This window comes from Sus scrofa, chromosome 13 (genome assembly GCF_054392235.1).
Source record: "Sus scrofa isolate SSC_HxYL_T2T_F1_AM1 chromosome 13, Sscrofa_HxYL_maternal_Yorkshire_Landrace_v2.0, whole genome shotgun sequence".
In the NCBI taxonomy this organism is placed as follows: domain Eukaryota; kingdom Metazoa; phylum Chordata; class Mammalia; order Artiodactyla; family Suidae; genus Sus; species Sus scrofa.
In genome coordinates, this window is record NC_139395.1 from 105839818 (window position 1) to 105863067 (window position 23250).

Consider the following 23250-nt stretch of genomic DNA (forward strand, 5'->3'; position numbering starts at 1 on the left):
TCGGAGAGGTTAAGTGTAACTATGGAAACATAATTAATGCTATCAAGACCTTGGCTTGAAATTATGTTTATAGAAGAATGTAAATGTCACTGTCTCTTGTTTTGAGAAGACAACATTTTATAAACAGTGAGTGACTCTTTCTAGTCTATATGAGGTGTTTCTCATTTACCTTGTTAACTGGCCAATAAACAAAGTCAGGTTGCCTCCTTTTAATTTTCTCAGATTCCTGTCCTCTAGCAAGTGAGTAGAATAATTTTCTTCTTTAAAAAAAAAATCCACCCCCTACCTTTAAGGAAAAAATCGATTTTTACTTTTCTTAACTGATTCTTATAGCATTTAAATATAAGTTAGCATCATTTCTTCTTCCATTTTACTTAACTTCTATCCTAATGTCATGAAACAAATCTGCCCCATTGGTAGCTGAAACATGAAGGAAACTGCCCTCCTAGTTGTTCTGGATTCCTAGAGGCTAAGGTGCTTTCTTATCTCAGAAACACAGCATCCAAGTCACAGACAAGTGATGGGATAAGATGCATTTTGCAAATCGCATGGAAAATCTTTACATGTGCGGCAGTGGGTCCCCCCCCCCCCTTTTTGTAAAGCAGAAGTTGACATTTATTTTTTTCTTTGTAAAGATTGTTTTATCTTTTGACTAGTCTATTCCTCCAAATGATCGGTAGCTCCATTGAATACTTACAGGACTAAAATAGAAGCATTATCTCCCTGATTCTAATGTAGACTGGCTACGAGAGTCTCAGCACAAATAATAAGGCTTCTGATCACAGGTTACTTGGAACGAGGTGCTTCAGTATTATAGTTAAAATATTAATAATTCAGTTGTTTGATTATATCGTACATTAGTGCCAGGAAAATCACCTTCATACCTTGTGCTGTGTTGATTCGGTGGTTGAATTAATATCTGAAATATAATATCGTTACCTTCTAACCTTTTCAGGTGACAGGAGAGAAAATATCTTTCATCCTATATTGTATAACAGATTTAAAAATACCTTTTAACACCTGAATTCAGTCATCTTTTCCTTATTTGAAGATGGCAAAGGAAAACAATTTTTCAGAAGCTGAATCAAGATGATAACTATTTTCAGAACTACTTTTCTTCAGGATCACTGAAGCACTTGATGTCAGAATCTAGTCTTATTTCACAAGTGTAGGAACTCTAGATTTCATTTTTTTCCTAAAATAATAACCATATGGTGCTTTTAATGATGAAAAAAAGTAGCTCTTAAAAGTAGGAAAAGGGTTTTTTTTTATGAAGAAAGAAAGCACAAGAAAAAATCTTCAATATGCTTTCTAGGTTTATGATTTCACACATTAAATGCTGGATGTCTGAGTGGCATGCACAGAGAATAAATGCAGATTATGCTGTTAATGTGATTGTTTGAAGAAGCAACTAGAGGAAAACACATAGTCTTTGAGAAAAGTAATTACCTGAGAAGTTGTGTTATTGGTTCCCAACCTATAAGTGAAAGAGAAAATATCACGAAAATTATTCACTGAATTCCACTCTCAGATCCTCAATCCTCCTTAACCTCAACCTTGCTAGTGATGTCTCTTTCTGCAAATAGTTACACCTGAAGCATTGTCAATGCAAATCTGTAATGGAGACTTCTTACACGATAAGCATAAAAGCTGATTACTTAAATGCCTAAAATCCCTCTGGTTCTGCAAAAATGAGACAATGAGAACATCTTACCGGTGATAGCTAAAGATTTCCCTCCATCTGTCAAGCAGTGAAATCTTCCTAGCTATCTCCTCCAAATCTAGTTCTTGGGAGCTTTGTTCCTGGTCCAAGGGCTCCATAGCCATTTCCATGATGTAAGGAATTGAAAGAAGGAAATCGTACAGTTGGGAGAGAGTGGTCTGGCAGTGAGGTGAGATGGCTGCACATATGCCCAGGGGATGTGTGTGTAACCCCTGCTTCTGACCAGTGAGGAGATCACGCCACACAGTTGAAGCTCTGGGCTCTTGGTAAGCCCCTGCTATCAGATCATGATTAAACTTTCATTAGAGGTGGAATCCTTTTGTATTTTTCTTCACTGTAGAGATGCTATGAATGTTTAATCCAACACACAGATTTATAAACAAAGGGATGGCAATTACTTACCTGTATCAAAGCAATGGGGATAATTTAACTGATGAGAGGTATCATGTTGGTAGAATGTGATAGCACTTTACGCTGTGGTGCCTCCTTGGAAATACGTAGTCAAAGAGAATAAAAGCCATCATGTTGATACCAATAAAGGATATCAACTACTATTGGGTAGTATGCAGGCCAAAGAAGAAACTGGCCGGCAGACAAATATCTATAGATTTTAGCACACAGTAATCTTACATGATTTGAAGAACTGGTTTGATTTGTTTTGGGGAGAAATTTAAAGTATGTCTCCTCATGTTAGCTGTATGAATTATAACTGTAATAACTAGCATAATAAAGATTATTGGTGGTGCAGTTCCTGCTGTGATACAGTGGGTTAAGAATTGGACTGCAATAGCTCTCATCGTGGCTCCGTGGAAACTAATATGACTAGTATCCATGAGGACACAGGTTCAATCCCTGGCCTTGCTCAGTGGGTTAAGGATGTGGTGTTGCCGTGAGCTGTGGTGTATGTAGGTTGAAGACTCGGCTTGCATCTGCAGTTGCTGTGGATGTGGAGTAGGCTGGTGGCTACCGCTCCAATCCAACCCCTAGCCTGGGAACCTCCATATGCCACAGGTGCAGCCCTAAAAAGGTAAAAAAGAAAAAAAGAAAAAAAAAAGAATCTGACTGCAGCGGTTTGTGATCCCTGGCCTGGTGAAGGGGTTAAAGGATCCGGTGTTGCCACAGCTATGGCGTAGGCCTTGGCTGTGGCTCAGATTCAATCCCTGGCCTGGGAACTTCCATATGCTGTGGGTGCAGCCATTAGAAAAGAAAAAATTTAAAAAATTACTGATGGTTGTGATGGTTAATTTTATGTGTCAACTTGCTAGGTTATGATACTCAGTTTTTGGTCAAATACCAGATGTTGCTGTAAAGGTATTTTTTTTTTTTTTAGATGTGATTAACAGTTAAATAGTAGATTTTGAGTAAAGCAAATTATCCTTTGTAAGGTGGGTGAGCCTCATCCAATTAGTTGAAGGCCTTAAGAAAAAAGACTGAGGGGAAAAAGAAGTTGGCCTCTAAGCAGCCTCCAGACTGGAGCTGCCACATCAACTCTTCCCTGGGTCTCCAGCCTGCCTTGCGCATTTCAGCCTTGCCAGTCCCCCAGTCATGCGACAAATTCCTTAAAATAAATCTCTTACATATGATATATATGAGAGGTGGAGAGAAAGATCCACATACGTTATAGGTTCTGTTTCTCTGGAGAACCCTGAGTAACACAATGGTGTTTATCCAAAACAAATACCGGTTACCAGTAAAAGGATCTCTGTCTCTTCTGACTTAATTGAATCTGAAATTGAACCTTTTAAACAGGAAGTTACTTTATGACTTTTCTAATTATGAATTTTGTAAAATTCTGGGGAAGCTAAGCAGGTAAAGCGAAGATTTATATGGGTTTATTATTATTGAGGGGATTGGTTATATGTGATATTGCAAAGACCTTGAAGCACTGCAAGTCACTGCATCAACCAGAGGTGGTTTTAGATGACAACAATTGTGCTTGGGAATATGCTCTACCTCCAGTTTCTCAAAATAATTCTTGGTGGTTGTTTAGCCATTTCATATTCACAGGTGCCATAAAGATTTTTCCATCAAATGCAGTATTTTTAAGAGGCATAAAGAAATCCTTTTTTATTCCCCTGCCCTAACCAGAAATCCTCTTTTAAAAAGAAAAGATTTCCTCTGCTTTCCTCTTTATAATTTTATACTTTTAATGGTAGCATTAGTATTTAGTATTTATTGAGCACTCTCCCAATCCCTAGTATAGAAAAACCATAGAAAAAATTATTTGACCCTTGCCCTCAAATAATGTAAAGGTGAGAAATGCTTTAGAACTTCCTATTTAGAAGGTCATATTAAAAATTAATTCTAGATCTGTCATTTAAATAATTTAACAACCCTAAACCAGGAAAGTGGAATAACTGAGAGAAACATTTTTTTCTTTTCTTTTCTTTTTTCTTTTTTTTAACATTTTTTTCCTAAGAATCATTAAGTACGTATATTTGGGGCTGTCTGTGTCCTGGTTTGCAGAGAATTCTATAAAGGTAGAAGCATACGCTCCAGTGACTAAATAAATAAATAAATAAATAAAGTGCTGTCTTTACTTCCCTTCCTTTACCCTTTTCAGTTCGATGTTGATAAGTAGTCTAAAAATGGAAAGAGCTGGTAGTTCCCGTTGTGGCTCAGTGGTTTAATGAATCTGACTAGGAACCATGAGGTTGCAGGTTCAGTACCTGGCCTTGCTCAGTAGGTTAAGGACCCAGCATTGCCTTGAGCTGTGGTGTAGGTTGCAGACACGGCTCGGATCTTGTGTTGCTGTGGCTCTGGCGTAGGCTAGTGGCTATGGCTCTAATTAGACCCCTAGCCTGGGAACCTCCATACTGCCGTGGGAGCGGCCCTAGAAAAGGCAAAAAGACAAAAAAAAAAAAAAAAAAAAAAAATTGCTAAGAGCTGGTCTCCGGACTCTCCCAGGAGTTAATAAAGTGATTCAGCTACTTCCAGGGGAAACCACCACTCTCTTGGGTATTTTGTCCCCCTTAGGGTGGGAGCATGGAGGTAAGAAATAGGGTAGAAAGAAAAGATTAGATTGGGGGATCCTGGGCCAGATGTGGAGAAATAGGGCTGGAGACGGATACAGACATATTAGAATTGGGAGTTGTCCCCCTCACTTTGCAATACCTTTGCCCCCACCCCATGGCACATGACGTCAGCTAAATCCCCTGTCACAAGCCTGCCCCTGGTGCATCAAAAAATCTGAATACTTGGTCTCATGCAGCAGTTGGATCTGCAGCAGCAAAAGGAAAGAGAAAGTATAAAGCTGGAGCTATGGAGGAGGAGGAAAATTTTGTGACGGGGTAGAGGGGATGGTGGAGGGTCTGAAATCATTTACTTATAAAGGAAACCCACTGTATAATTGTAGAAACCTATGCCTGAAATCCGTTTGCTTTCTTTGTTGATAATTTTGAAAACTAATACCAATGATTTCCTGAGAAAGCTAATTTTTATTCCAAACTTGGAAACTAACATGTAAACATTTAATGTTATTAGCATTTGCTATAGTTTCCCAGAAAACTATGACTGATCTTTATAGTCTTTTACTCAATTCAGCCTTATAGTCAAATTTGAAAACCTTGGGCTTGCAAGTATTTTGACCAGTTTGCAAAATCCCCAGTCTTTCTTGCTGTTTTCGTAAGACTTTATAAACAGAAATCTGGAAGCAGTTATTTCAGAGCCTTTTGATTTTTTTTTCCTTAAGCAAGATCTCGTTAGTGTTTAATTAACCTTACCCGTGGAAAGCTCTTCCTTAGGATTAAGTTAAATCCTTTATGCTTTAATTATCATTCATTTTCTTTAGTTCTTCTTTCTATGGAGATGGGAATTTCCTGATTATTGTCCATCCTTAAAGAATTCTGCCAATCCACTGGAAACTAGAAGACAGCTGATATATTCCCCTTTGGTTCTTTGGTGGTGTGGGAAGGAAGAGAAAAAGGGTGTCCAGTCCAGAGTCAACTCACCCTCCCCCAGGACTGTACTTTGAGAATTCATTTAGTTTCTCTAAGCTTCATTTTGTTTCTCCTTTGACTTATGTCATAGAATCATAATGAATATGACATGCGTGAAACTTCTTAACCTTTAACCAATTTTTTTTTGCCTCTTATGTACTAAAAATTCTCCTCTGGAATTCCCTGGTGGTGCAGCAGGTTAAGGATCAGGTGTTGTCATTGATGTGGTGTGGGTTCTATCCCTGTCCCTGGAACTTCTGCATGTGGTGGGCTTGGCCAAAAAACAAATAAGGGAGTGGGATAGACTGGGAGTTTGGGGTTAATAGACTATTGCATTTGGAGTAGATAAGCAATGAGATCCTGCTCTATAGCACAGGAAACTGAGGTAGAATATTAACTCAGGTAGTCAGGGTAGGAGCATGGGCTTTGTCCATTCTTTGATATGGCCATTGATTAACATTTGTGTCTTAAAAGACCCAGGGAGTAACATCCCCACTCCTTGTTTTCTATAAGGAGTGTACCTACACCCAGATGGACATTAATTCCTAATCCCCTGTGACTCTGTTTCTGGGAAGAAAAGGGCAAAGAAACTCTGAGACCTATGAGGACATTTCCACCCTTAAAACCCTATTGATCAAGGACTGATACAGGTAATTGAGCAAGGCCAATGGGAGAAAAAAACCACATCTTTCTGGACCCCATGTTATTACCCTCCCCACCTTTAAGGAATAAAAAAACCCCTATAGGACAATAGAGAATGGTGGTCTTCTCCCCCCTCCCAGCAGCCCTGGGAGCTATTTGCTTTCCTTTAATAGAGACTTTGCTTGCTTGCTGCCTTTGTGTTTGCAGAGTTCATTCTTAGACTGCTATGAACAAGAACCTGGATTCTGGTATCATCTTTCCAGTATCAGAACTATATCTAGTCACTTGTGATGGAACATGATGGAGGATAATGTGAGAAAAAGAATGTATATATATATGTATGATTAGGTCACTTTGCTGTACAGTAGAAATTGACAGAACACTGTAAACCAACTATAATTGAAAAATAAAAATCATTTAAAAATAAATAAAAATAAAAATAGAAGTTTTACCTTTTCTGCCTTTATGTATTTTAGGGGTGGCAGCCCAGGCCTGAGATAGAGCTGGAAGTCAAAAGTCCTAAAGTGTGAAGACTGGGACATTTGTCCTGACTCAGTCCCTTGGCCATATGGTCTTTGGTTGGTCACTTAGTCCCTGGTATGGGCCCCAGCCCTATTCCGAAAGATCTTAAAGACCAGTGTGGCATATGGGAAAATACATATTGTATCTTTGTCCCCAACTCAGGTCATAGAACTCCTAAAACCCTTGGAATTTCCTGCCTATCAAGAGTGATAGGACCATCTTTTATTCTAACAAGGCTTGGCTGGGCCCCTGGATGGCTTCAGAATGGGGGTTGGTCACCAGAAAAACTGGTCCTTGATGATAAGCCTGGAAATTTCAGCATTACCTTCTGCTCTCCAGGAGATAGCCTAGAGATTGAGCTTATCACCAATGGCCAGTGATTTGATCAATCATGACTATGTAATGAAACCCACATAAAAACCCCTAAACAATGAGATATGGGGAGCTTCCCAGTTTGCAAACACATCCATGTGCCAGGAGGATGGCACACCCCAACTCCACTGGGGTAGAGACTCCCATACTTGGGACACTTTTGGACCTCATCCTACATACCTTTTCAACTGACCCTTCCTTTATAATAAACTCGGAAGCAGAAGTAAAGTATTGGAGGGGGGTGTCCTATGAGCTATTCTAGCAAATTGCTGAACTTATGGGGGGGGGTTGAGGAATACTTAATTTATAACTGGTTCCTTAGGAGTACGGTTGACTTGATGCTTTCTTGCTACTGATGTCTGAAGTGAAAGTGGTATGGTGGGATGAGATCTTATACCTGTGGAGTCTAACTCCAGGCAGTTAAAATTCAACTGCAGAACACCTAGGTAGTATTGGAGAAATACTGGAGAATAAGTTGGTTTGGGGGATGGGGAGAGGAATCTTTTCATTTGGTGTCAGAAAGAATCTGAGAGCCAGCATTTAAAGACAGATTGGAGGAATCTGGAATTAGACTGGGTAGGAATCTTTGCTCCTCTGCTTTATTAGTTATCTATTGCTGCATACAATACAAACTTACCAACCTAAAACTACACCTATTTATTATCTCACAGTCTCTATGCATCAGGAGTCCAGACATGGTTTAGCATCCTCTGCTCAGGATCACACAAGACTATTATCAAGGTGTTGGCTAGACCTTGAGTTCACATCCAGGCTCAGGGTCCTCTTCTAAGCTGACAGAATTTATTTCTTTGTAACAGAACTTGTTTCTTCAAGACCAACAGGAAAAATGGTGTCTCTGCTGCTTCAAGTCTCTAATCTTGGGAAAAGCCTAAACTCTCTTAGAACTATCTTGATTAGGTCAGGCCCACCCAGAATAATCTCCCTATTGATTAACTGAAAGTCAAAATGATTAGAGACTTTACTTACACTTGCAAAGTTTCTTCACCTTTACCCTATAAGGAACAATCATGAGAGTGATACCCTCTCAGCTGGTCGTAGTCTGTTTGCTTTTTCAGATGGTCTCTTTCTTGGGTAAGTTTTGGCAGATTGTATCTTTCAGGAAATTGGTCAATTCCATTTAAGGTATCAAATTTGTGAGCATAGAGTTGTTTGTAGTATTCCTTTATTTATTTATTTAAAATGATTTTAATTTTTTCCATTATAGTTGGTTTACAGTGTTCCATCAAATTTCTACTGTGCAGCAAATTGACCCAGTCACACATACACATAAACATTCTTTTTCTCACATTATCCTCCATCATGCTCCATCATAAGTGACTAGATATAGTTCCCAGTGCTATACAGCAGGATCTCTTTGCTTATACTGTGGTATTCCTTTATTATCCTTTTCATGTCCATGAGATCTGTAGTGATGTCTGCTCTTTCATTTCTGATAATAGTCATTTGTACCCTCTCTTTTTTTCTTATTTAAACTAAATGATAATAAAATGCAACTTATCAAAATTTGTGGAATGTAGCAAAAGCAGTGCTTAGACGAAACCGTGGCAAAAAGTACTGCTTTTGCTACATTCCACAAATTTTGATAAGTTGCATTTTATTTTCATTCAGTTTAAAATATTTTAACTTTTATCTTGAGATTTTTTTTCTTTGACCCTTCATGCTGTTTAGAAGTGTGTGTTTAATCTCCACATATTTGGGGATTTCCCAGTTATCTTTCTGTTATTGATTTCTAGTTTAATTCCATTGTAGCCTAAGAGTAGACATTGTAATTTCTATTTTTTTGAATTTGTTAGGTTTTTTAACAACCCTGAGTTCAACTGGTTAACCAGTTAGATAGATTTGTTTCATGGACCAAAATGTGGGCACCAACCTAACATCTTATACTACATTAGGTATGTTTTATGGCCCAGGATGTGGTCTGTCTTGATGAAGATTTATATGAGTTTGAGAAAAATATATATTCTGTTTCTGGTTGGATGAAATATCCTATATGTTAGTTATATCCAATTGATTTGATGGCATTGTTGAATTGAACTGGTCCTTTCTGATTGTCCACCTGCTAGGTCTGCCCATTTCTGAGAGAGGGATGTTGAAATCTCCAACTATGATAGTGAATTCATCTATTTCTCCTCACGGTTCTATCAGTTTTTGCCTCATGAAGTTTGATGCTCTGTTGTTATGCACACATGTTAAGAATTGTTATATATTCTTGGAGAACCGACCCCATTATGTAATGGCTCGCTCTCTCTCTCTCTCTCTCTCTCTCTCTCTCTCTCTCTTTTTTGGTCTTTCGTCTTATTAGGGCCACACACAGCATATGGAGGTTCCTAGGTTAGGGGTTCAATCGGAGCTGTAGCTGCCGATCTACGCCAGAGCCACAGCAATGCCAGACCCGACCCGCATCTCATGGCAATGCTGGATCCTTAGCCCATTAAGCAAGGCCAGGGATTGAACCCACAACCTCATGGTTCCTAGTTGGATTGTTTGCTTGCCGCAACAGGAACTCCGGTAATGACTCTCTTAATCTCATATTCTGTTGATAAGAAGCAATTCACAATCCCACCTTCAAAGGTATTACATAGAAATCTGACTTGTGGGAGGGGTCACCCAAGGGTGTGACCACCATATCTAGATACTGGCATGGCTCTTGGGCCCATCATTTCATCTCTCTGTGCTTTAGTTTCTTTCTTTTTAAAATTTTCATTAAAAATTGTTTTATTATAGTTTATTTACAATGTTCTGTCAATTTCAGCTATATAGCTAAGAGACCCATGTATATGTATATGTATATGCATATATATACATTCTTTTTCTCACACTATCCTCCATCATGTTCCATCACAAGTGATTAGATACAGGTCCCCGTCTATACAGCAGGATCTCATTGCTTATCCACTCCAAATGCAATAGTTTGCATCTGCTAACCCCTAACTCCCAGTCCATCCCACTACCTCCCCTTCCCCCTCAGCAAAGTCTCAACAAGTCTGTTCTCCATGTCTATGAGTTTGTGTGCTTTAGTTCCTATTGAAAAATGGTGATAATAATTGTAACCATATCACTGGGTCACAATAAGGTATTCATTAATACCCAAAAAGGATCTAGAACAGCGTTCCATAACAGGTATTTATGACTTTTAGTGGTTTCTCTTCAAAATAAGGATAATAATTCATGCCTAGTTGACCTGTTAGAGTTGTTACAAAACTCAACAGGATGCAAGGTCTCTGTCAACTGAAAAGAACCACACAAATGGAGATGAGTTATTGGTATTAGGGTTTGTCTTCCTCTCTTTTAACAAAGATTGTGCAATGACACATAATTGTCTACTTACATTTGTGAATGGAAGGAAGTGAAGGCTCTACATCAACATGTTGGTACTTCACTTCTACTTGCTTTGAGATATTTTCTGACTTGTTTTAGAGGCTGTTAAGGCAAGAGAAAGGTCATGGGGCAACAAGTAATGATATGCATGCACTTAATCTGCTGTGTGGTCTTACAAAAGTCACTTACCCTCTCTGAGCCTGAAAAAGTAAAATAAGGGGTTGGACAACACTAGGTAATCTCTAGATAACCCCTTCTGTGCATACATTCTCTAATTTTGGCCTAATTTGTCATTCTGCTCAACCTCATGTGGCATCTCTTGACTCAGGTCCATGAACTCAGCTCTATTTGTAGTTTTGTGGTTTTGTAATGCTTTGTGCTCTCTACCCGGACTTTGGATCATCCAGTTTTCTATGGAGTCAAGAAAGCCCCTTCAGAGACAGCAGAATTCATTCTCAGGAGCCTAATTCTAGGAACCAGAAGCAAAGTAATTCTATCAAAGTCAAAAGGCAGGCAAAATTAACAGATGCTCCCAGTAATGAACAAGGTGCAGAAAGGTTTTTCATAATGACTGCCTCCGTAGAGTATAAATAGGAATGCATCCCTTCCCTCCCATCTCCCCTCACACCATCTGTTATTTGTGTCAAGCCGTCAGTAATTGCTATATGTGACCCTTGTTGTTGGTAACAGGGACAACACAGTACATTGCAGCTTTCTTTGCTTTCTCCCATCTCCTGGCAGCTGTGGCTGTAAGGTTTGTGTCTATACTAAGATGGTAGATCAGGATTTCCCTGGCTCTTGTAACTAAATATAAAAAAAAAAAATCACTCACCCTCCCTATTGGGAAATAAGTTATAAATAACAAGTGGGAGCAATCTTTCATCAGAGAGGCTGTGGTTACTAGGAAACGGGCACTGCAGTCAGGCTGTCGTCTATTGTCATTATGTATCCATATGGCATTGAGTATAAGCTCTGGTTCCCTGTCTTTGGCCTTTCAAACAGTTCTTGAATACATTGTTCTTGCCTATTCTACTCTTTGGTAACTTTGGGGTTCTAATTTGGCCTCTGGCATCAACTTACTGCGTGACTTTGTGTGAATTAATTCACCTCTCTGGGCCTCAGTTTAATTCTAAAAGAGATGAGAAGGTTAGGCTAACTCCAGGCTTGGCAAATTACAGCCCATGGACCAACCAATCTGGTCTGCCATCTTTTTATGTATGGCCAACAAGCTAAGAATGGTTTTTACATTTTTAAATGGTTGAAAACAGGAGTTTCCCGCTGGCTCAGTGGGTTAAGGGTCTGGTGTTGTCACCGCTGTGGCTTGTGTTGTTGCTGTGGTGTGGGATTGAGCTCTGGCCCAGGAATTTTGCGTTCCATGGGCATGGCCAAAAAAAAGTTGAAAACAAAAGAATAACAATATTTCATGACACAAAATATTTTAACTATTCCATAGTATAACAATTCACTATGATATACTAAGATATACTGTATAATAGTATACACTAAGACACACTAACATGTACTCAGATACCAAGATATCCTGAGACGCTAAGATATACTATGTAATTATGTATGCTATATTTATAAAAATCATATGAAATCCAAATTTGTGTCCATAAATAAAGCTTTATTGGAACATAACCACATTCATTTGTTTACATGCTGTCCGTGGCTGCTTTCACACTCAACAGCAGAGATGAGTAGTTGTGATAGAGATCACATGACCAGCTAACCCTAAAATAATTACTATCTAGCCCTTTACAGAAAAAGTTTTCTGACTCCTGATCTAGGTGGTCTCTTCGCCAATTTACAAACTGACTAATTCTTAGCATAGCACCTTTGCAACCTGGGGAAAAAATTCAGGCTTTAGGTGAGCCAGGCCTGGACTGCTTCTGGAGGAAGTCTGGTACTTCCAACACGTCCTGATTGCTGCCCTGGCTGATGGGTAGACTGAAAAGGACTAGTAACATCTGGGACGAAGACAGATTGGGGGCTGGACTCTGCCCCGCCCCTGTCTGGGTCAGCCCTGGCCTGGGGACCAGGGTAATGAATCACGAGCTTGCCCAGAGAAACGGGGCCTGCAGTGTTCTGGACTCCAGCCCCTGCAGGTCCAGTGGGGAGATGAGGTGTTAGGAGGTCCTTGCTGGGGCAGAGAGACTGCAAGTAATAGTGACCTAAGGGGAGTTCCCCTCGTGGCTCAGTGGTTAACAAATCCATCTAGGAACCATGAGGTTGTGGGTTCGGTCCCTGGCCTTGCTCAGTGGGTTAAGGATCCGGCGTTGCCGTGATCTGTGGTGTAGGTTGCAGACGCGGCTCAGATCCCACGTTGCTGTGGCTCTGGTGTAGGCCGGTGGCTGCAGCTTTGTTTAGACCCCTAGCCTGGGAACCTCCATATGCCGCGGGATCGGCCCAAGAAATAGCAAAAAAAAAACAAAAAAAAAAAAACAATGACTTAAACCAGAATATTGCTGGTCCTTCCCATAACAATCCAGGTAACCTATACACTAAAGGAGATGCAGCAACTGATTGTAATGTATGGAATTTATTTGGATCCTGCCAAAATGTTTATGAGCTAATAGGGGAAATTTAAGCACAGTATGTTTGATGATAACAAAAAAGAATGGTATTGTGATCATGTTTAAAAAAAAATCCTTACTATGAAATATATACTAAAATATTTATAGATGAAATGACATCTGTGATTTGCCTCAAAATAATCCACTTGGGGAGGATCGGAAGTGGATAAGACCCTAAAAATGAAACAAAATTGATCAGGAGTTAGTAGCTGAAGATGTGTAATAGGTATAGAGGGGTTCATTGTATTACTTTCTCTAGTTATGTATATATTTGAAATTTACCACAATAAAAAGTTAAAAATATTTAGTGTTCATAACCAGCAATTTAAAATTTGCATTGTAAAGGAATTTAGTCTATGAAAAATCTCATACAAGATCCAAAAATATATAATTACAGTCATTGTAGCTGTGTGTTTGATAGAAATTTCTGTTAAAAATTTCCCTATGAGGAAAAAAAAAATTCCTCGAAGAGGAATAATTGTATCAAAAGTCATAAACATTTAAAGTTTTCAATTGATGGAACATAGTTTATTAATAATTTCACTATTGATATATAATCACTAAAATTTTTTAAATAGATGAAGGCATAAATTATCACTAATTCCTTATGTTTGGTTTTTTTTTTTTTTGGCCTGAATATCGATCATGAAAATATTTAGCATTTATCAGTTCTTACTATGATACTGCATGATGCATGGCATTATATTATTTCTCCAATACAAGTGTAATAAAATTATTTCTTGGACTTGAAAATAAGTCTCGGTTGGCACTGATTTGTATGGTGGCTTTTTTTTTTTTTCCTTTTTTAATTAAGAAAGTCTTTTATTTTATTTTAATTTTTTTATTTCCCCAATACATTATTTATTTTCTACTGTACCCCATGGTGACCCAGTTACACATACATGTATACATTTTTTTCTCACATTATCATGTTCTGTCATAAGTGACTAGACATAGTTCCCAGTGCTACACAGCAGTATCTCATTGCTAATCCATTCCAAAGGCAATAGTCTGCATCTATTAACCCCAAGCTCCCAATCCTTCCCACTCCCACCGCCACCCTCTTGGCAACCACAAGTCTATTCTCCAAGTCCATGGTTTTCTTTTCTGTGGGAAGGTTCATTTGTGCCATATATTAGATTCCAGATATAAGTGATATCTTTTTCTCAATTACGTCTTATATGTATGACAATAACGAATAGCTATTGAGAAAATACAAATTGTAGTTCTGTGCTGGATTTTAAGAATAATATGAAGTAGAAAATGTGTAAGATTAAAAAAAAGTCATAATCCTTCATATTATTTAAGGTCTGTTAAAATGAGAGAAGACTATTCAATGGGCCATTTCTTAAGGTGTAGCAGTGGAGACACAATATTTTTGAGACATACATGAGAAAAAATATTGGTCTAAAAGTTAATGCCATGTCATCCAAAGTGTTTAAAAGATAGTCTCCTGGAGTTCCCATTATGACTCAATGGGTTAAGAACCCAAAAAAATGTCTGCGATGATGTGAATTCAATCCCGGGCCTCATCCAGTGGGTTAAAGATCCAGTGTTGCTGCAAGCTGTTGGCATAGTTTGCAGGTGTGGCTTGTAATCTGGCATTGCTGTGGCACAGGCCTTTAGGTGCAGTTTGGATTTGATCCCTAGCCCAGGAACCTTCATATGCTGTTAGCGTGGCTTTAAAAAGAAAACAAAAAATCTGGAGTTCCCGTCGTGGCACAGTGGTTAACGAATCCGACTAGGAACCATGAGGTTGAGGGTTCAATCCCTGGCCTTGCTCAGTGGGCCAAGGAGATCCAGCATTGCCGTGAGCTGTGGTGTAGGTTGCAGATGCAGCTTCTTAATCATTAGGAACCCAGGCTTTGTCCGTTTTGTGTCTCTGCCGTCCTCATTCTTGGTTTGCACGTCATGGTCCTATATGGCTGCTTCACCTCCTGCCATTAACTCTGCATTCCAGACTGTAGAAAGGAGAAAGGGGTAAAGGGGAAAGGGGTAAGAGCATGACATGGCATTTGCATATGCCACTTTTGCTCACACCCTATAGGCTAGACTTGTGTGACCACTGCTAGGAAGGGAGGTTGAAAATGTAACCCTTAGCTGGGCAGCCATTTATTCTACTAGGAATGTTTTTATTGTATTATAAGGGGGAGACTAGCCTTTGAGGGGACTGTAAATAGCTTCTGGTGGTTCTGATCCAGACACCGCTCACCCATTACTCAAGCATTCCTACCCATGTAGTCACTTGTCTCTCCCATACCCACACTCACATATTTGGTTTCGCAGCTCAGGAGACATAGGTTTAAGTCTTTGCCTACACTACTTAGTCTATCTCTGACCTTGGGTCAGTCCACTAAGCTTTGTAAGCCTCATCTTCCTCACCTGGCATCACTACATCCTATGAAAGAGTCCCTGCTTAGCCTTCTTATTTGATAACTGTGAGGTTGAGAATAGCTGTGGGGAGGTGCTTGGCTTATAAATGGTGAAGAGCCACATGGCTGGGGAGTAATGTATGGAAGGAGCCCAGGTGTACTATACCTTCCTGATCACACTGCCGTTTTCACATAGAGAGTTCCTAGAGGCCATCCGTCTGCCATGACCCCATCACAGTTATAGCAGGTTGACTCAGGCATCTTGTCCCAAACAGGCTTGATTGTTTATTTGGGGAATATGCATTTGGACTGCATGGTCATATGACAGTGAGAGAATCCAATTAGTGCTTGAGGTCTGTAGGGACTAATCACAAACCCTGGGGTCCTGGAGTCCTTGAGTCTTCCTTGGGTTGTGGAGGTCAGTAAGATTTTTGTGCTCTGTAAGATGCTTCATTCTTTCAATAAATTCCATTTCTTTGCTTCAGTTTGCCAGAGTGGTTTCTTTTCCTTACAAAAACCTCAACTAAGCAACTCTGTTATTGGCAGATTAACACTTGATGCCCATCTAATAAATCTGCGCCCTTTCACCCTCTCAAAGAGAAAAGTGAATTGTGGTTCCTTTCGATTTCCATGTTCTTTCCTAATCAAAACTGGCCATTAAAAAAGGCTCCAACAGCAATTATTGACACTGTAAAAAAAAAAAAAGTGTCTATATGTAGATATATACCTCTCCCAGAGTGACCATATAAGCCTTAATTCTAATTATATAATAAAGCATTTTTTTCCTAATAAAAGAATTTCATATGTCAGAAAAGAAATGAGAAAGTGGACTTTCTGGAGGAAAGGAGGAGTTTTCAACCCTCTCCACCTCCATTTAACACTGTACCACACAGGTGGCTGCCTAGTTTGCTTGTGATTGTGTCCACGGGTGTGCATTTCCCCACTTGCACTTATCCACACCATACTCTCTGCAATCACAAGCAAGCTTAGCTCTGCTGGCCTCTTGTATGTTTACCCAGCTATTTCTTCTCACCCCCTTGAGACACCTCCCAAGCATTTAGCTCTCCAACACGGCTCCTCTGACTGCCCTCACTCAACTATGGGCACGACCTCTAAGGCTCTGGTCCTACATTCTGTCTTCTCACACCTCACCCCCTTCATAGTATTGGGTGGTTAGTCTTCGGCCACACAGAAAAAAATTTTTCACCTGACATTTCTTAAAAGTGGTAAGAGAGATTTTATTCAAGCCACTGCAATAGGGGAGAGAGACTTCGCTGTAGAACTTAACTCAACTCTGAATACTGCCCAGATAGCCTGTTGCTCACTCCTCACTCCTTGGGTCAATCATCAGACCTTGGATAGTTTTCCACAAACATTTCTGCACCTCTCCAGTGCCTGAGTCAGACTCTCATCTCCTGGGTGAGTTTCTGTAAAATGTCCTTGTTGGTTGCCCCGTCTCTGTTCCTAGCCCTTCTTAACAGGCCCCAGCATGCCCTTCTTAACATCAGTGCAGCCATGACATTTCATTTCAATAATCTGCTGTGAAATTCCTGCACACAAGGCACCTGCCCTCCCCAGGATGGATGCTTGCTTCCTCCACCCACCCCCACAGAGCTGGCCTCCCCAGGTCCCTAAGCACCTCTCCGTGGCCAGCCTGCAGACCTAAATCAGCCCGCACTGGCCTTCCTCTGGCCCCGTGACCTTGCTGAGTCAATATAGTCCTCCTTACCTTTAACAGGGGCCAGGGGGATATCCCAGCTGAAGGTGTTGATTAATTTATTGTGGAATCTGGAGTATTTGTAACTCAAAAAGTGTTGAAAATGCAGCTTTGAACTGTCTGAGGGGGGGAGCAGATTTATCAAGCTCCTAAGCTGCCCTACACAGAAACTTTCAATTTCCAAAGGGAGCCATTTAATAAATATGCTGGAAACCTTTCACTGCTTAAAGAAAAACGAGGAGTAGTACTGCTATAATTTGGCTCTTTGGTCTGCATGGCGGGGCCTTGTTCAGAACAGACTTGCAAATGCCAGTGATATGGGGCCATCAGGTTAGGACAGGTCCTAGTGTCTCCTGCTCAGCCCTGCACAGCCAGATCCTGAGCTCCCAGTGACATACTGCCATACCTGGCCTGACTGTGCTCTCCAGGAAGCACTGGGTTCCTTCAAATCATTAGCTGTTTTAGTCACGAGGGATTGGAGAGAGCTTTTGAGTGGATGGTCTTTCAGGTGTAATGAAATTTTGGATTCAGTCCCGACTCTCCAGATCATAGGCCAGAGTTCCTTCTGAATGCATGAAGGAGACATTGACCCAGCTGAAAAGCATGACCTTTTGGGTCAGAGGAGGACATTTTGTAGGTGGGTACCCAGAGAGGAGAGAAGAGGGATTTGTGAGAGGAGAGAAGAGGGAATGCCATCCCATGTGTGGCTTTTGGGTTGCATTCAGCTTGCGGGTCTGGTTTGAGGCTTTTCTGAAAAATGTGTGACATGACAGGCACAAGGCTAGTTGGAGGCACAGATGGCAGAATGTTTTCTTCTCTACCCATGCCCTCAGTCTACCACAGACTGATGCATTTTAGAGCCTATGGCAGGGCTGGAGCAATGTCTTGGTTCTCTCTTTGGCAGGGGGCTGACTACTGTGAAAGCAGTCATGGCACAGAGGCCTCAGAGGCAAGTAAGCTATGAGCTGCCTTGGTGTGGGTGCTGGAATAGCAGATTTGTTCCTTAGGAAACAGGAGGACTTATAAACTTCCAGAATGAAGTAGGAGGGACTTGGGCGAGAGGTTAGGGTAGGGAGCAAAGGCCTTGGTTCTCTCTTTGACAGGGGCTGACTATGAAGAGTCATTGAAATTGGGAAACTAAATCTAATATGATTGTTATTTATGTTCATGTACCAGGGGAGTCTGGGATGGCTAGATCGGCTTTAGATCAGAAAACAAAGGTCAGGGAAAGTCAGGGACTGCCCCAACATTATAGAACGGGTGAGAGAGAGAGAGAGAGTTTGGGCTTAAACCAAATCTCTTTCCCACTGCAACGAGCTGGTTCAATTTTCATTCACTTACTGAGAAAATGATCTATATGTCAGCGGCAGCATAGTTCCAGTGATTTTAGGAAACTGATTGAAGTTCTAAGAGCAGGGTCAATGCCCTGAATGTTGTTCCTGTAGGGCACGTGGTTGAAGCTTAATTAATATCTTATGAGCCATTTGATTCATTCATGGAACCAGCATCAGCATCTCCTGAGTGTGGAAGGCAGTTACTGGCAAAGTATTGGAAAGCTGTGGCAGTATAGTAGACTTCGTATCTCAGCATCACCCTCCGTTCCCCAAATGAAGGAGTGAAAGGCCTGGTAGATTTATGGTTAGATGGAGACCAAGGGGAAGGGTACATGCATGATGGTAGGAAGGGGACTGAGAATAGGGACTTCGGTAGAAATTAGCAGCAGTCAGGACTCTGGAATAGAAAGAAGGGTTGAAAATTGGCCCTCATCATTCAACAAAGATTTATCGAGGGTATAGCACATGTCAGGCCTTGTTCTAGGGACGAGGGATTCAACAGTGGACAAAACAGAATTGATTTACAGTGAGAGCATTTTGAAGATTGGGTTATATTTTATTTATATCTCTCCTTATGCCCTTGTGGTCCTAGGATGATGAAAGGACATGGATTTGTAAAATTTATATCCCACTTTTGTTCAAAAAAAAAACTTAAAGCAACTTCTAAATTAATATACAATTCATAAAATGATTACAAAACAGAAGTGGAAGCAACAGGTAAATATGTTTAAAATTTTTTTAAAAATCATTGAAATCCAAACCCAGGCAGGGATAAGACTAGTGTTTAGGACACAACATGTATCCTTGAAATCCTAGATGCCACAATTGTGGCTTTAGGCTTTTCAATGAATAAAGTACAGGTGGGGGGCAAGGGGTGATACCATCATTGAAACAAACAATGAACCGTGGTTCTTTGGAAGAAGAACAACGGATCAAGACTGGAAGGAAATTTCTTTAGGAATCCTCTGAAAATAGGACGCTTTGGATGTGCTATGGGACTACCTCATAAGAAAAACACCAGTCAGATGAGATGAGGCTGAGAGAGCTGTCGCCTTGAATCCAATGGTAGGGTTCCCGGGAATTCATTTTGCATCTCCTGCCACAACTGAGGGCCAAGTGTACCCGCAGTCAGTAGTCCCTGCAGCTTTCCTCAGAAGACATTAAACACGTGAGAAAGTGTAGCTATTGATCCTGCATGTGTTTCATGAGATAAAGAACTTTAATGTGATTCACAGAATGGCTGGAAGCAAGGCAGGAGGGAGATAAGAAGGCTTGAAGTGAGCTTCTTGCAGAGAAATGTGTGTTTGTAAACACAATCGGAACCATCTCCACTCAGGCCATTTTGCTCACCCAGCTCCTTCCATACCTGTGGGTTTGGCCATAGCTGTGCTGTGAGGTAATTGAGGGAGGCCAGAGAAAGGATGGAAACATTCTGTCACATTAGAAGAGAAAGAACAAATCTAGAAATGAAACTGCTTTGTCTATTCCTTTGAAATCATGTAAAGTACTGGATTTTTTTTTTTTTTTTTTTTTCTTTTTAGGGCTGCACCTGTGCATGACATGTGGAAATTCCCAGGCTAGGGATAGAACCAGAGCCACAGCTGCTGGTCTACACCACAGCCACAGCAATGCTAGATGTGAGCCATGTCTGTGACCTACACCATGGCTCACAGCAACACCAGACCCTTAATCCACTGAGCAAGCCAGGGATCGAACCCACATCCTCATGGATACTAGTTAGACTCATTTCCCCTGTGCCACAATGGGAACTCCTAGAGTCCCCAGCCTTTATAAAGGAAGTAGTCACTGCTCAGTCAGCTGAGATATCTGTGAGTGAGACACATAGAGAAAAAGCAAAGCTGGGTTTCCATGTGTTTCTCTCTCCGATTTTAGAAAGTAATAAAATGGGTTAAGAAATTATGAAGGAAGTTGACTGTCATTACAAGGCAATAAATGACACTAAGAGAGATCCCTAAGAGTGAAGATTAATGAATCCAATGCAGAATTGGTTGTTTTGGGCTACCTGCCAAATATCCCTCCTCCAAATGTCCTGACCCCTCAGGAGAGGGAAGTGAAGGCAGGTGGTGCTATGGAAAGGACAGTGGCTGTCTGCCTAGGCACAACCAGGTGACACCCCAAACCTGGGCACTGATGGAAGCCTTCCCACCTCTCCTGGCTCTTTCAGACACATTAAAAAACTTTACTTCACATTATTTAATTAAGTATACCATTCTTAGAACATTTTGTGAAAAGTGAAACACTAGGATAATTGTTGATTTGGAGGGGAATTTAAATAAATGAGCTAAGGGAGTTGGGGTTTTTATTGCAAAACTTCACAGCTCTGTCTTTAATAATAAATTGAAGCTTTAAAAAGAAAATAAGGATGGAGAATCTTGAAAGATATTTTTCTCTGCTCTCAACCAAAGATCAAGAAAAAAATGTTTTTCTGGAGTTCCCATTGTGGCTCAGCAATAACAAACCTGACTAGTATCCACGAGGACTCAGGTATGATTCCTGGCCTCGCTCAGTGGGTTAAGGATCTGGTGTTGCCATGAGCTGTGGTATAGATCACAGATGTGACACAGATCCCAAGTTGCTATGGCTATGGCATAGGCTGGCAGCTGTAGCTCTGATTTGACACCTAGCCTCAGGACTTCCATGTGCTGCAGGTGAGGCCCTAAAAAAAAAAAACAAAAATAGAAAAAAAAAAAAAGGAAGGAAAAAAAGGGAGTTCCTATTGTGGCTCAGTGAAAATGAGTCCAACTAGTGTCCATGGGGATGCCAGTTTGATTCCTGGCCCGGCTCAGTGGATTAAGGATCTGGCGTTGCTGTGAGCTGTGGTGTAGGTGGTAGATGAGGCTCAGATCCCACTTTGCTGTGGCTGTGGTGTAGGCCGGCAGCTGCAGCTCTGATTGGACTCCTAGCTCGGGAACTTCCATGTGCTGCGGGTGTGGCCCTAAAAAGCAAGAAAGGAAGGAAGGAAGGAAGAAAGGAAGAAAAAAAGTTTTTCTGATTTTGCTTACACATCCTTCCCCCAGTCTTCAATGCTTTATGCACAGCCAAACTACTGTGAGCGCAAGGCACATCCTTTTGGAATGAATGATAAAGGGTTTTTTAATCATCATTTGGAAAGAATCCTGAAGGATACAAGCATAAGCAAAAGTATTTATTCTGTAGATGTTTATGCAGAAAATTCACTCTCTGGTCTTCATCGCAGTGGGTTGCAAGTAATGTGCCTAGAGGGCCATGGCTTCAAGAAGGGCGATGGCACAGCCAGCCACTCAGTGGTGGTGGCAGCTGATGCACCTGGCCTCAGGATCTATCTCAAGAGACTTAGAGAGTGTCTCACTGGCAGAAACAGAACTTCCCTGGAGAACAGGGCTTTCTTGGTGAGGCTATGATAGTAACAAATAACCACCCAAACTCAGTGGCTTTACAGAAAGTTTATTGTTCGATTGATTGATTGGCTGTGCCCACAGCATACAGAAGTTCCTGGGCCAGGGATTGAACTTGAACCACAGCAGTGGAAACACTGGATCTTTAACTGCTAAGCCACCAGGGAACTCCTACAGGAAGTTTACCACTCTTGTCCCCATGGCAGGTCACGAAGCCTGCCTCTGTTTTGTAGCCTCGCCACCTGGATCCCATAACTTCCAAGGCTGCAGTACCAGGGGAAGAGAAGGCTGGAGGATGGCACAGGAGAGGCTTCAGGGCCAGGCCTGAGAGTGGCACAGGTCACTTCAGCCTATATCCCATTGGTCCAGACTCACTCCCAGAACCCCTCCTGCAAAGGAGCTGGGAAATGTGGCTTAGCTGTGTGTCCGAAAGGAACGTGGTAGGGAGCACAGAGCATTGCCTGACGCAGAGGGCCAGTGGGGAGAAGGTGACAGCAGGGGAGCAGGGCGCAGGGAGCATCCATGTGGCAGTGTCTACCCCACTTCTCTTGGGGCCTCTGGCAGGGATGTGCATCAGACACTGTCCTTCCCCCTGTGGACCCATACTCTTTGTTTTCCTTGGCTAAATGGAAGAATAGCAATTTAAGTGCAAATCTGTGAGCTATGGCATCATGGAATGCATGCTTGTGAATTAGATATGAAATCGTTTTTTGCACTAGGTAAAGTCCATGGCAAATTGGAAACTGAGGTGGCTGTACTGACAGGGTGTGCTTGTGTGTCCTGAGACCTTATGCTTCTGGTGGTGCCTGGGCTTGAATTACTTAAGCGGCTCAGCCACCTCTTCCATGCTGCCTCTTACAAAGTGGACTGGAGGAAAAAGGGAACAAAGACTACCAGGGGCTCTCCCTTTCCTCCAGAATTAGATGGCCCATGGTGGGAAAGAGGGGACCTGCACTGAGTAAGGGACACACCCAGCTTGTGACTCCTGTTCTTCTTTCTGAGTCCAAGTCCCTCCAACCAAGATTCTAGCAAAGAAATACTACCCTTTAAGATTTGTGCCTTTCGGAGTTCCCGTCGTGGCGCAGTGGTTAACGAATCCGACTAGGAACCATGAGGTTGTGGGTCCGATCCCTGGCCTTGCTCAGTGGGTTAAGGATCCCAAGTTGCCATGAACTGTGGTGTAGGTTGCAGATGAGGCTCGGATCCTGAATCGCTGTGGCTGTGTTGTAGGATGGCAGCTACAGCTCCGATTTGACCCCTAACCTGGGAACCTCCATGTGCCATGGGAGTGGCCCTAGAAAAAGACAAAAAAAAAAAAAA

The 23250-nt window shown here is 41.3% G+C and overlaps 1 protein-coding gene and 1 long non-coding RNA gene across 4 annotated transcripts in view; one reads left to right on the top strand and one right to left on the bottom strand.

The window, feature by feature from the left end:
- Positions 1-1827, bottom strand: part of MINDY4B (MINDY family member 4B) — a 33864-nt gene extending 32037 nt beyond the window's left edge. Inside the window, exons 1-2 of the mRNA XM_084990073.1 lie at positions 1715-1827; positions 1450-1477 (exon numbers count right to left, since the gene is read on the bottom strand). Of these exons, the coding sequence (XP_084846199.1) occupies positions 1450-1477; positions 1715-1827 (141 nt within the window). The remainder of the gene's footprint in view (positions 1-1449; positions 1478-1714) is intronic.
- The window catches only part of LOC110256316 (uncharacterized), a 347057-nt gene that overhangs the window by 215598 nt on the left and 108209 nt on the right, over positions 1-23250 (top strand). The gene's annotated exons all lie outside the window — the stretch shown is intronic.